Genomic DNA, 12,939 nt, shown 5'->3' on the forward strand with positions numbered 1-12,939 from the left:
AGATATGTCTTCATGCAGTTTCTCCTTTTTTTCCACTGAAGGATTTTGAGAAAAGATTTAGGTGATGTCCTTTTTCCCCCGCAAAAGGATACAACTTTCCCTATTCCTCATGATTCTTTCTCATCTTTTCCTACATCTTTTTTTTTTTTTTTTTTTTTTTTTTTTTGTGAATTTTGAGAAATGGTCTGAGATGGGGGGCAAGTGAAAGACTTAAGATGCTTGATTATGCACTCTATTTAAGCATCAAATAGTATTATGTATTGTCTGCTTTGTGTATAAACATACATTTATGTGTTTTAGCTATGTTTTAACTGTGCATACAGACACAATTATATGGAATAAAATGACAGTGTTTTTACTGCGCTGTGATTATTTGCAGGTTTATTCCTGAACCCTGGTCTCCGTGCAGTGCCACGTGTGGCAATGGCATACAGGTGCGAGATGTGAAATGCCGAATTCTTCTCGTGTTTACTCAGACTGAGGTTGAACTGCCTGAGGAGGAATGTGAAGATGTGAAGCCACCAACAGAACGAGTCTGTCACCAGGCATCCTGTGACAGTGATCCTGTCCCCTACACACCAGAATTTTCACATGCTGAAGATGGCAGTGTGATTTATGACTGGGAATACATTGGTTTTACTCCTTGTTCAGCCACATGTCTTGGAGGTACCTTTATTTATTTATTCATTCATTAAACTTGAGTTGTAAGAATTTGGCATTGTTTGACATTGTTGGGTCTTCTGTTAGTGTTACTCCAAATTAACTATGTTGATCTGTAGGGAAACATGCAGCTTCAAGTTTTAACTTATTTCTAGGTTATCCATAGAGTATTTCAAACTACTTTGTTTCCTTTATATCCTGTGTTCAAACACTGACTTTATTTGGTTAAGTAAGGTGCAAGAAGTTGTTGATACAGCAACTTGCTTTAGTCTTGTTGCTGCAGGAGTCTTGGCTGCCAGGTGGCACCAACGTGTTTAATGCATTGGTGATGGGCATGTTTAGATGACCTATATTTTCCTAAGAACTGAAAGTGTATAGTTTCAGACTTAAAATGCCCATGTTAATTATTCCTTATCTTCCAAAATGCTGCCATTTTCTGCAGTACAGTAGGGATACAAAGTTGTAATTAGGGAGACGTGCTTTCAGTCTGACCGGCATGAAGATCAAACGGGAGTTTGTTTAGGTCTTGGTACAGTATATCACTCTATAGGAACTCTGTGCCATACATCTGTCTGCAAGTAGTTAGGCACATTCCTTTTTGGATGTAATCGAATCTCCCTGTCGTCTTAAGTACATGTTACTAGACAAGGTTGCTGGTGTTGCTACTACATACTGTACTTTGGGACTGAACACGAGTGAGTTATGAAGTGTTAAGTGGAGGCAGTGGAATTGTGAACACACCTATATATGACAGGACTGATGACATCAGTGGGAAGTGAAGACAGTTGTACCCATAGAAGAAATAAAAAATGTAGAAAAGGGGAGAACAGAAACAATTGGAAGCAGAGAGCCAGTCTAGAGCTCACAGAAAGCAGCCTCCTTTGTACTGTTCACCAGTTCAAACCTTGAAGACAGAAGCTGGGAGGGATGCCTCAGAATGCTATCAGCAGGATGGTAAGTGACTCATAAGTGCCTCCTTTTATCATTTACTAGTGCTGTTTACTGATGGGGTTGATCCATAGCAATAGCAGCACATGTCATCACAAAAGCTGATGCATCCCATTCCCTCCACTACCTTCAGCGGGAGTTATGACTGGCAAGGTAGAAGAGGCTATAGTCCAAGTATGTATGGATAAAAGTGTGACGGTAGTGACAGCTGTTGTAACTGAGTGTCTCTGTTTCTTCACTTTAATGAGGGAATTGTTTTTAAAAGTAAGGAAATTATACTCTAAAGCAGAAACAAGGCTTTCATTACTACTAAATTTGTAGTTCTCTTTTTCATAGCTCAACTGATTTTTGTAATGTACAATCATTTCATTGCCATCTTAAATCCACTTTACTACTGCTTTTTAGTCAACATCTTTGTCAGAGGTGTTCTAAAACTCCGAAGTTTTTTAATTTTGAGGACATCAGCAGACATCTAGGCTGAAATAATCTCTAGTCTTTGCCTGCTCTTGCACATGTGCACATTTGCATTGCCTGCATCTTCACATGTGAGTTTGTCCATGCCAAAACATTCACATAAAAACTTGCACTCAAAGTGCAAGCTGACGGTAATTTAAGGAGCCTGTAGTGAAGACAGTAGTTCCATTTGCCGGCATGAAGGAACTTCAAAATGACTGATGAGCAGAATCCCGTGCTCAGCTTAATTTTGTTCCTGAGGGAGCTGCATGTGAATTCTGTTGTTGACTTCTGGCCCTTTCATGAATTTGTGAGGTTGCCTAACCCGGAATTGTTCTAGTTCATAGTAGTTCATAACGTTCATAGTAATCTAACCATTTGTCTGATACACAATAGAAATGATCCATCTGAAGAAGTTTAAAAGAAAACAGTTTGTGTTCTTGAGACTTCTGTGGTATCACTGGTACTATGTCTAGACATTTTTCTTATGTGATGCTCCTGGGAAATGTGGGAAGTTGTCAGGATATTTTATCAATGAACAGCTCAGAAGTCCCTGTGCTGTTATGCTAGTTAGGTAGCAGTGATTTTTTCCTTCTATCAGTTCTGGTCGTCTTGCTGCCTTGGCAAAGGCTTTCAAACAGACCAAAAATTACCTGCCGATAAATAGTTTTAAGGGAACCAGACATCTCTTCTGTTTCCAACTTACTGCAATGTACTAACTAATGATCTCACTGTCTACTATTTTTCCATTGTGTAGTTCAAAGGAGTTGATCCATTTCTGCTAAGTTTTATGTTCAAATCTCATTTCAATTAGATGAACTCTTCAGTTACAAGAAATAAATGTTGTCTGAGTTTGGAATATCCCAGTGTAATGTAAATTATATTAGGTACTTTTTCTCTAGTATGTATGTATCTAGCAGTGGCTATTAAAATAAATTCCTGTGGATTTTCAGTATCCTTGGAACTCCCCACCCCCATTTCTTAGTGCTTGACTCTGAATGAGGGAAAAGTCTGCAGCGTCTATGTAGGCTGCAAGCTTTATAGCCACTGTTTGAGCAAGGACTGAATCTCTGTTTCAGTGCTTGTCACTTGCACCTTTTTTTTTTTTTAAATCCTCATACAGACTAGACTTTTAATTCAAACTCTCCTCTGGTCCCTCTCCAAAGCAGACGTAAAAATACAGATGGAAACATTGCTTTTTGAAGTATTAGAATTACAGAGATAGAGTGATCTGCAAGGCATTATCAAACATCGTTTTTACTTTCCAGTTCGTCATATTCAGCAGGTTCTAGAGCATTAGTAACATGAGTCTTTGGTCGTGTTGTGTGCTTTCTGCACCAGATCTGTGTAGCTTGTCACACAGCGTATTGAGTGCTGTACAACTTGCTGCTTTTGGGGACTGCTACGTTGTGTGATGCCTGCTAGCATAGTTAATACTTCTTTCACCGATCTTTCCATGAGTGCAAATAAAAGTTGTCCAGGCCAGTTTGTCATGAGGCACATGTCACCTTTAACATCCATAGGAAACTCTGTAACCATCCTGGAAGCTAAAGATCTATTTTGTCTTCAGTGCCTGAAGAAATCCCAAACTGAAAATAAGCCAACCGTGTGCTTGGGGATTTGCCCTCAGTTTCCCAGAATGTTTTTTTCTTTTTTTTTTTTTTTTTTTTTTTCCTCAATCTGAAGAACTTTGGCCCTGATGCAAAAGCCCCCAATATAAGCAGAAGCTTAATTTTCATAGTATTGTCAGTGAGAAGTAAAAGTCATAATCAGAATAAAGAGTAGGCCTGAGGAGAAGAAATGTTCTCCTTGTAATTTGTAGTATTTCTTTAGTGTTGTCAATCATTTAACTACCCTACAATATTTTAAAATTATGTTTTCCATTTAAAAAAAATAACTGAACATTTCCTGGGTCCCTGTTTGAAAATACCTTTAATTGCAAGAGACAATTTTGGTAGTTCAATGTAATTATTATTATTTATATTCCATATGCTTCAAAAATTATGATTCAAGCCCCCAAAAGTCATTACATCAGCTTAAAAATAATGAGATTAAACAATAAATACATATGCACTTCCTGTTGTTTCCTCTATAGTCTGTGGCTTTGGAAGCTTTAGGGTGCAATCAGGTTGTGTTTTCAGGCTTTTGTCTGGATCGTAATGGCTAAAAGTTTACTATTTTATTTGTAAGAAACCTGAGATTCTTAGAAAATCAATGGATTCTAGCCAAATTTAAGGGCTCTTAAGAAAAACAATGACCATTCTGAGACTCACATATAAAGTTGAGAGCATTTGCAAGAGTGTTGTAGGCAATTTGATAACTGGTTACTCCTATCACTAGTTTCATTAACTGCAGACACTGTTTACTCCTTTACAGAAGGACTATAAATAACATTGCCGGTTTCAATAGATTTACAGAGAGGCTCAAGCATATGTAGGACTTGGCATTTCTCCTGAGTTATTTTCCGCTGATAGTACATATTTTTAAGCAGTCACCGAACTGAGACTATCTGATAGAAATAAATGACTGTCCTTCCTCTTCCAGTTATGGAGAATAGATCCACCCTCTTACCATTTGCACAGCAACTTTCCACCCCCATTTTCTTTGTACTCTAAAAAAGGCAGAAACAAAAAAATCTGGGCTTTCTTCAAGCATTCTGATCTTTTAACACAGCTTCATGCACTGTGTATTTCACTGCACAGAAAAGCTTGTAAAAGAATGTAAATGTATGTGGTTTGGATGCTGGGTTAAAATAGAAAATATTCTATTTCACTGAATAGTAGGATAATTACTACAATAGTGCATCAGATTACTGTAAAAATACTTAATGCTCCCTGCTGCATACATAATGTTTTAGTTAAATTATCTACTATGTTTATATTATAAGCCAAGAAAGTCATACATATAAAACTTCGTTTGTTTGAATAATAGATTTTTCCATCTTCCAATCAACATTGAACAAAATTTATCAGTGACTGAAGTTCCCAACTAATGGAAAATTACAGTTTGGGGTGAGAAATCTGATTAATTGTCAAGTCATATTGACAGTTAAGTTCAAACAAACGCTGCATCAATTAAGTGTAGTTATTTACTGAATAGAGTCCTCCAGCTGAGACCCAAGGAACAGGAAGGGAGTGCGTGGTATGTTTTTAACAACTCTTTAATATCTGTTTTGTATTTACGGCATCAAAACAGGGTGCCATTTTTCTTTCAATAAGGCTCCCGTGGGGAGGAATCACTACTGCAGTTTGCGCCTTGTAGTTAAAGTCAAATGAAAGATACACTGCATATCGGCATTTTCTTCTGGTAACACAATTAAAGCTAGGTAGGTCATGCTGCAAGGCAGAAGTGGCTTAATGAACTCCAGGTGGCAACTTGCAGGCAAACCCCGTCACCTGGTATGACATGCTTTTTGTTCATTTGGCTGGCCAATTTACTTTTTATAACACAGAGATAAAAAGTTCCCATGGGATTATTGCCGATTTAGATGGTCTGAAAGGAATCTCATTTCATTCCCCTCCTTCGTGTGAGAAATTAAGAAGATATTACTTATTGCAACCTGTTCCAGAGCAGCACCACCTCTGAGTGTGGATTTCCCATAGGAACACAGTGAGGTCAGTGAAACTGAAGGTTGGTAGCATAGGGTAGATTTTGACCTAAAATAGAGATTAGATGGATGCTTGATATGCTTGTCTGGTAATGTCATTCTGTTTCTGCCAGAACACAATTTTTAAATCTTTATTTCTCTCCTGTAGACAGTCAGATGTGCATTTCCTACATAAAGGGACAGGGAAGCTGCTCCTCTTAAACAAACACATGGTTGTCAGTCTGGAATAAAACAGTAGAGTTCTAGAAACCATGTTTATTTACTGGTTTGACTGTCTTGGGGCATTTCAATGTCTGCCTTCTGGTAATGGTACTGGCTGTTAAAGATTTCTTCTCAGTCCTGCTAGTAAAATAGATTTTACTCAATGCATGTGTTCTATGTTAATGTAATTATCAATACTTTGATATAAGAGAACTGAATAGGTTGTCAATCATATCTAAGGTCAGGTCTTCTGTTCTATACAAATTCATCACTTTGTCGATGTAGTCAAAAAATTTATATGACAAGGTCTTTCTGAACTGAAAACGAGTCCCAGAGGGGATCTAGGGGTGTACCAGAGAGCCTGAGAGAAATTGGAATCTACATTATTGTGAAAATCACTGCTGGTCTACTGCTGAAGTGTCTGAAATAGTTGGACTGGTTCAAGTGTCGCAAAGAGGGATTGTGGCCTGGGCTGGCTGATACGCTGGACTACATCAGAATTGTTTATGGATGGAACAAACAGTGTTGTTTTTTGAAAAGAATGACAGTGCTCATGAATGTGTTGTGAAAGACAGAAATATGGACCATTGGCATGGAGACAAAACTTTTGGTGTAGGATATTTCATCGAGCCCACTGAAATCAGAATGGCTGATGATCAACAGTGCCAAGAAACCAGTCGTCATGCACAGTTGACACAGAAGCAGGAATAGTTATAGTAGCCTTTGTGTAACAATAGTGGTTATGTTTTGAGGTAATGTCATAGGTGATACCATGAAGTGGTTAGTGAAGGTTTCTAGTTAAAAATTTAACTCCCTTTGAAACCTTAGAAGTTGGTTGTAAGAAAAGAAATATAACCTGCTGCTGAAAGCAAGTTTGTATCCTTACAAAAGCACTGGAGATAGGTGAAAGGTAGGAAGGAAATGGTTTAAAAATCTTTAAACTGTGACTCTTCAAAAGCCATTTTTACCTGGAAGCAACAAAATAGGTATTTTATTATTTCAGTGCCTTTTTGTTCTACAGGTTTATGATCATTAACATTGCTTATATAGAACATCCCAGATTCACAGGATCCCCCAAGTACATCAGAAATCATCTTGTCTTTCATGTGCATGCAAGTAAGCTTTGAAATTGAGCAAGGCTTTCATACTAAAAAATACGATATATAAAATTGGATAATTACGTAGGTTTAAAATAAAAGTAGTTCACAAAATGTGTATTCGCTAAGCTGAGTTGTTCTAAAGCAAACATATTACGTTTCATTTTGACTCATAGAAATTTGAGTATTAGTAATCTTTCGTGCTTCAGTAATAAGATCCAGGTAGCAAGAGCTGCAGATCAGAAGTTGCCAAGAATGGTCATGAGTTGAGGAAAGCTCTAGGCTGCACCAGATCTGCTGCCTTCAGCAAAACTATTGCATCTCTTAGCCCCTATGAGAAAGGTTCTATGTTTAGTCAGCCATTGTCCTGACTATAGTTTTGCAAGTTTTCTGCAGTTTTATTACATTTTTTGCAGATCTTTAGCTCCTTAAAGTCAAAGTAAGTGAGAAGTAATCACTTTTACCCTGATTTTGGCAATGAAGCCAGTAGTTGGCTTGGGACCATCACAGAACCAGGCAGATGTAGCATCTGATGGTGGACAGACAGAGAAGTCTATTTTCTGTTGGTTTTCAGAGAGGTAGAGTGTCAAATCAAGCCTTTTAAATATCAGAGAAGTAAAGTGCTAGGTATAGTTCACAAATATCTTTCGAGCATTAAATATATAAACTATCTCTGTGTTCCTTTTGACTTGAGATGTTACTTCTAAGCCTGCTATCTAATTCAGTGTTTAGAGCTTTTTTACTGAGTATTATTTAAGAGTAAGCTTTATAGAAATCTCTTCCATCTTCAGTGTTTCATGGGTGTTTTCCTTTTTAATTCAGGAACACAAGAAGCCATTGCAATGTGTCTGCATGTAGAGACGAAACAAGCCGTCAATGAAACCCTGTGTGACAATTCCAAGAGACCACCACCAATGACTCGTACTTGCAATATGAAGCTTTGCCCTCCAAGGTACACTGTAATAATGAAATCATACTGTGGCAAATAAATGGTTAATATGACTTAAATAAACATTGGCTTTCTCAGGAAGGGTTCAGATTTTAGGACTGTGGTCTTGCTTTGGGATGAAATTTCACTACTTCTGTCTTTAACAAGGTTTTGGGGTTGGGGTTTTTTTTCGGTCTTGTTCACTCCTTTTCCACTCTTCACATCTCACCAATAAAATAGGGAACATTTTCTGAAATAAATCTCTTCTGTGCAGATATTTGCCAGAGTTGGAAAAACAGCCTTAAGTCTTCTAGTGGTAGAAGGAAAATTTTAAGGCAATTTCACAAAAAACCAGAGAATATTTACTTTCTATCCTTACCAAATAAAAAAAGTGAAATTATGATTTAAAGTTATTTTAATTACGTGCTTCTTTAGTAGCCCCACATAATTCTTATGCCTTCTTATGTTTAATTGGAGATCCTGGGAAAAGAACAAACCCAGTCCAAATCCAAGAAAACCTAGCTAATTTGGTCACTTGAAAGGGCCATATGTGAAATTTTGACATGTGTTTCCTTATTTACACACTTTTGATCTCTGACATCCCTGATCCTTTGCATATTGTTTCTATGTGTTTGCAGAAGCCTCCTCTTGCAAAACGTAGGGAAGAAGTTAACAGGAACAGGATGTTTTATAGAAAACATATACACATTTAAATGAAATTTTGTAAATGTAAGAAAGGTCTATTTACATATTTACATTTATAAATGTAAACGTCAGCAGGCTGCCAACCTGCTGGTTTTTTAGGAGGAGCATTCTGAAAGTAAATGCTGGAGTTGAATTTGTCTGGAAAGGAATCTTTATTACTTTATTGTTAATAACTTCTGCATTTCCTTGTTACCTGCAAGTTTATAAAGCTAGTTTATAATTTTGCATTACAGCCAAACCGAAGGGATGTTCTAGCCATCTATCAATAATTATGCCTTCAGTTATTTTTTGCTAGGGTCTGTTTGGATATGATTGCTCCTTCCTCAATCTGAGGTGAGTTGCTAAAACGTGGGCCTTCGGCTCTGTTGTTGGAACAGGTGGCAAAGCAGCTCCTGGAGACGCTGCTCAGCTACGTGCGGGGTTGGGATACAGACGAGAGATGTGCACTGCAAGCAGCCGGGGGGATCTGCTGTTGCTGCTGAAGACTGCAAAGACAAAAAGCCTCATTCTTTACAAGCTTGTAACCAGATTGATTGTCCCCCTGGCTGGCATGTTGAGGAATGGCAACAGGTATGACTGGGTTACAAAAACAGTTTAAATGTGTTCCTCTGGCGACGTACTTGAAATTCTCTAGGTGGAATAAGGTGGAAGGTCGCTCCTAAACTTTGGTATGTGTTTCAACTGATTTCATTAGAACAAACCAAGCCAGGGTCAAAAATGCTGCTTTTGACAACAATGCCAATGGGTAGTCACAGGATGAGGTGGAAAGTCCTTTTTAAGATTTTGGAAGGCTGGATACCAGCTACTCCAGACATCACCTCTCTTTCTATGCTCTACAAATGCAACAACCTCCTTTTGGAGATATTGCCTCGGTTTTTTTTGTCTCCAGGACAAAGTTTCCTAAACTCCCACCAGATATATTAAGTGATGTGAGACACGGGCAGATCTGCATGTAAGCAGCATGTTTTTCTTTAAGATTTCTACTACTTTATTGCATTCAGGTGGTGTGACTTTTTAACTTAGTAGTTAGGTTCTCATCATCTCTAATATATTACCTGAACATTTTGACTGAAGAATTTTCTACATGCGGCTTGCTTTTTAATTAAAAGTAGATGTCATTTTTCAAGAGAGCATAACGGGGGTTGGGGGCAGCTTACAGTGTTTGTGTAAAGTGTTATGGGTGAGCCCAGATGTCCATGCAGGCGTACATGCTATGTTCTCTTCTTCTCCTTAGTGTTCACGTACTTGTGGAGGAGGGATTCAGACCCGCAAAGTGTACTGTAAGCAGCTGTTGACGGATGGAAGTTTCCTGAAACACTCTGATGACACCTGCCCGGAACCTAAATTGCCAACTAGTAAACCATGTGCAAAAGTTGATTGTCCTCCTCAGCTAGTTGTAGGAGAATGGTCCAAGGTAAGCAGCCCCCAACAAGGGTGAACCAAAACCCTCTGTTACAACATGAGCTCTAAAGATTTCTGCTTGGGCGAATAAGATGTTTGGAGCAACAAATTCACAGGGTAGCTGAAGGTTTTGCAAGGCATGTACCTGGACTAAACTGCGCATGCAGTTGCTGTGCATCCCTGCCTACAACCAGACTGATCACAGCCCCCTTCCTGAGCTGTGTTTGAGCTGCTGAACGAGAGGCTGTAATGCATTGCACGCATTCTACCAGACCTGTTTAGCTATCAGTTGTTTCGTGGCACAGCTTCCAAAAAGTATATCTTTGCATTATTCTGGAATATGTCCTCCTTCTGTCCCATGTAATGCAGGCTTGCCTACCACTCCCCATTCAAAAAAGATTTCTGAAAGTGAATTTAGAAGCTGCAATTAAAGGTTCATGCAATACAAGCTAGGAGAGAAGGTTGGGAGACTTGACACAGACTGTTTGGAACATGCTGAATTGTTTCTCTTAGGTACTAGATCTCATTGCTCTGTTCTGCCCATGGTTAGACATAAAGAAATACTGTCATGTTATTTTAATTGTTCCTGAGTTGCTTGCTGGAACAAATTATCTGTCTTATATTCTTATTGCCTGGAAAAGTGGAGAGAGTTTAATATCTGGATAACACAAATATTCGTATGAACTAGAGTGTATGCTCGCTCTCTCAGAAGAGAAAAAAAAAAACAAACCCCAAACCTAGTTTAAAATTAGCATGTGTGGTGTGGGACACCAAGTTTAGTTTGACTGCATCCTTCCTTTCACAGTGCTCAGTAAGCTGTGGTGTTGGAATCCAGAGAAGGAAACTTGCCTGCCAAAACCTAACAGCAAAGGGCCAATATGTCACATTAAATGGATCAATGTGTAGTGGTCTGTCTCCTTCACTGCTTGTAAGGACTTGTCAGATGAATGCCTGCAACAGTAAGTATGGTACTTTATGTAGTTTCTTGCTGATTTGGAATGATCTATTTATAAAGAAAAATCTGTATACAGGTTAATTCACTCATCTCCCTATACTTTCACAACATTACTAATCTGGCATAATCAGAGTGTCATAATTGCTAGACCAGTAATAACAGGATCGTTTTTAATTTTTTTTCTGCCAGTCAGAAATAAAGGTTATGATCTCAAGAAGTAGTTTTTGAATACATGCTAATGGTACGTACCTCTCACCCTCGTACTTACCTACGTTTGATCTGATTTTTCCTTTACCCTTCACACTATCCCAACTGCAAAAAAAAAATTTGACTATAAATTACAAAGGACATTAGAAAAGATAAGAATCCAGTTCCGACTTGTCTTTTCACTGTACATTTGTATTACACTGGACATTTTGCTTAGCATGGTGGAATTCAAGACCTGAAACTCCATGCCAGTGATAGCTTTAGGTATAATTTCTATCTTTCCTTGTGGAAATGAGAATCCCAGTCTCATGAGCTTTGCAGGAAGTGATGACAGTACAGACACTCTTCAAAAAATCCAGTATTTTATTACTGTCTATATAAGAATTTTTTCAGAAAGATTGCCTGTAGGAATTGTACAATTTGGGCACAATCGGGATATGATACTGATGTTAGTTGCACTAATTGCATATGTGTAACACTGATGGAAATACTGATATAGAGTATGTTCAATTACATACAGTAACGTAAAATAGGCAGTTCTAAATGCAGGTTCCTTACGTCTGAACCTGTGCTCTCCTTCCTTTATAGAAGAGAGTATTAGTTTGCAGGTTTGGGGAGCAGGATGCTGAAAGGAAACAAAAAAAGGAGAGTTTTTAGTTTTGAGGTAGGGGAAAATGAAAAGACTTCATGAATGGCCTGGTTTTGATCACAGATCAGAGAGATAGACGTGTTTTGACCCAATTCATAGTGCTGTCAAGAAATAGCTACTTTATACATTTTGAAGCTTTGCTTTAAAAATTAGTCACAAAACAAAATAAGAAATAGAATAATTACTGATTCATACATAATATGAAACTTCTTTTCCTGGCCTGCATTTCAGATTAACATGCCAAAATCCTGAGGTTCAAAACTCCACTTAAATAAAGCCCTGTGGACTTTCAGGAATGTCCTTGGCATAAGGTTTAATAAAATATTTTGAGCTGCATATCTATCTGAATTTAATTAATTGTGGATAGTTGAATGGCAGTGTAGCTGGTTTGCAAATTGCTTAGCACAGACTGATATTAAAGTTACATTGTCAGCTTCCACCGCAGTGCCAAGAAGGCAGGGCAGTGGACTGTAGAGGGAATGCGATTGTACTGAATGGGTGCAGATCAAAGTCATAAAAGAGAATCACTGTTCTCTCCCTTCGTCTCCGCAACCTTTTGGAACAAGGGAGCCCTTGCAGCTCAGATCTGCCTGGCAATTCCCCGGCTATGGAACGGGAGGGCAGGGGAAGGCACGAGACACGTCTGTGCCCAGGGTTCCAGTTAGAGTTTTGCAGAAGGAGCCAGGGCAGCGGCAGTGGCAGCAGCGGGCTTTGGATTCACAGGGACATGCAGGAGGCATCTCCTCCTCCTGCAGCAATGGGTTCAGCCTGCCTTGAAGGGGGAGCGAGCAGAAGACAGGAACATAGCGTGGCCCTAGGACCGGCAGACGGCCAGCTACACAGAATGAAGCAGACTCAGTGAAGAGTAGCGTGGTGCGTGGCAGGTGTGCTGTTTGGGGTTCTTGCCTTTGAGAGCAGTGTTTCTGAATGTGCCTCCTCAAGATTATGCTTCTGTGGCTCAGATGAGCTCCTTCTTTTTTACTGTCTCATGACAGTGCTGAGGCTTTTTAGACTTAATCTTTTACCCTGGGACTAGTAATTGGAGCTGTGTTCTACTTAATAAGCCCTACTAAGTCAGAAACATTCCTGACTGCGGGCTCTGAGAAATAGGAAATAACACTGGTCTAG

The 12,939-nt window shown here is 38.8% G+C and overlaps 1 protein-coding gene across 1 annotated transcript in view; it reads left to right on the plus strand.

The window, feature by feature from the left end:
- The window catches only part of ADAMTSL3 (ADAMTS like 3), a 189,045-nt gene that overhangs the window by 143,472 nt on the left and 32,634 nt on the right, over positions 1-12,939 (plus strand). Inside the window, 5 exon segments of the mRNA XM_030013720.2 lie at positions 380-666; positions 7,789-7,918; positions 8,977-9,169; positions 9,834-10,013; positions 10,806-10,959. Of these exon segments, the coding sequence (XP_029869580.1) occupies positions 380-666; positions 7,789-7,918; positions 8,977-9,169; positions 9,834-10,013; positions 10,806-10,959 (944 nt within the window).

The sequence above is a fragment of the Aquila chrysaetos genome, chromosome 5 (assembly GCF_900496995.4).
Source record: "Aquila chrysaetos chrysaetos chromosome 5, bAquChr1.4, whole genome shotgun sequence".
NCBI classification, from domain to species: domain Eukaryota; kingdom Metazoa; phylum Chordata; class Aves; order Accipitriformes; family Accipitridae; genus Aquila; species Aquila chrysaetos.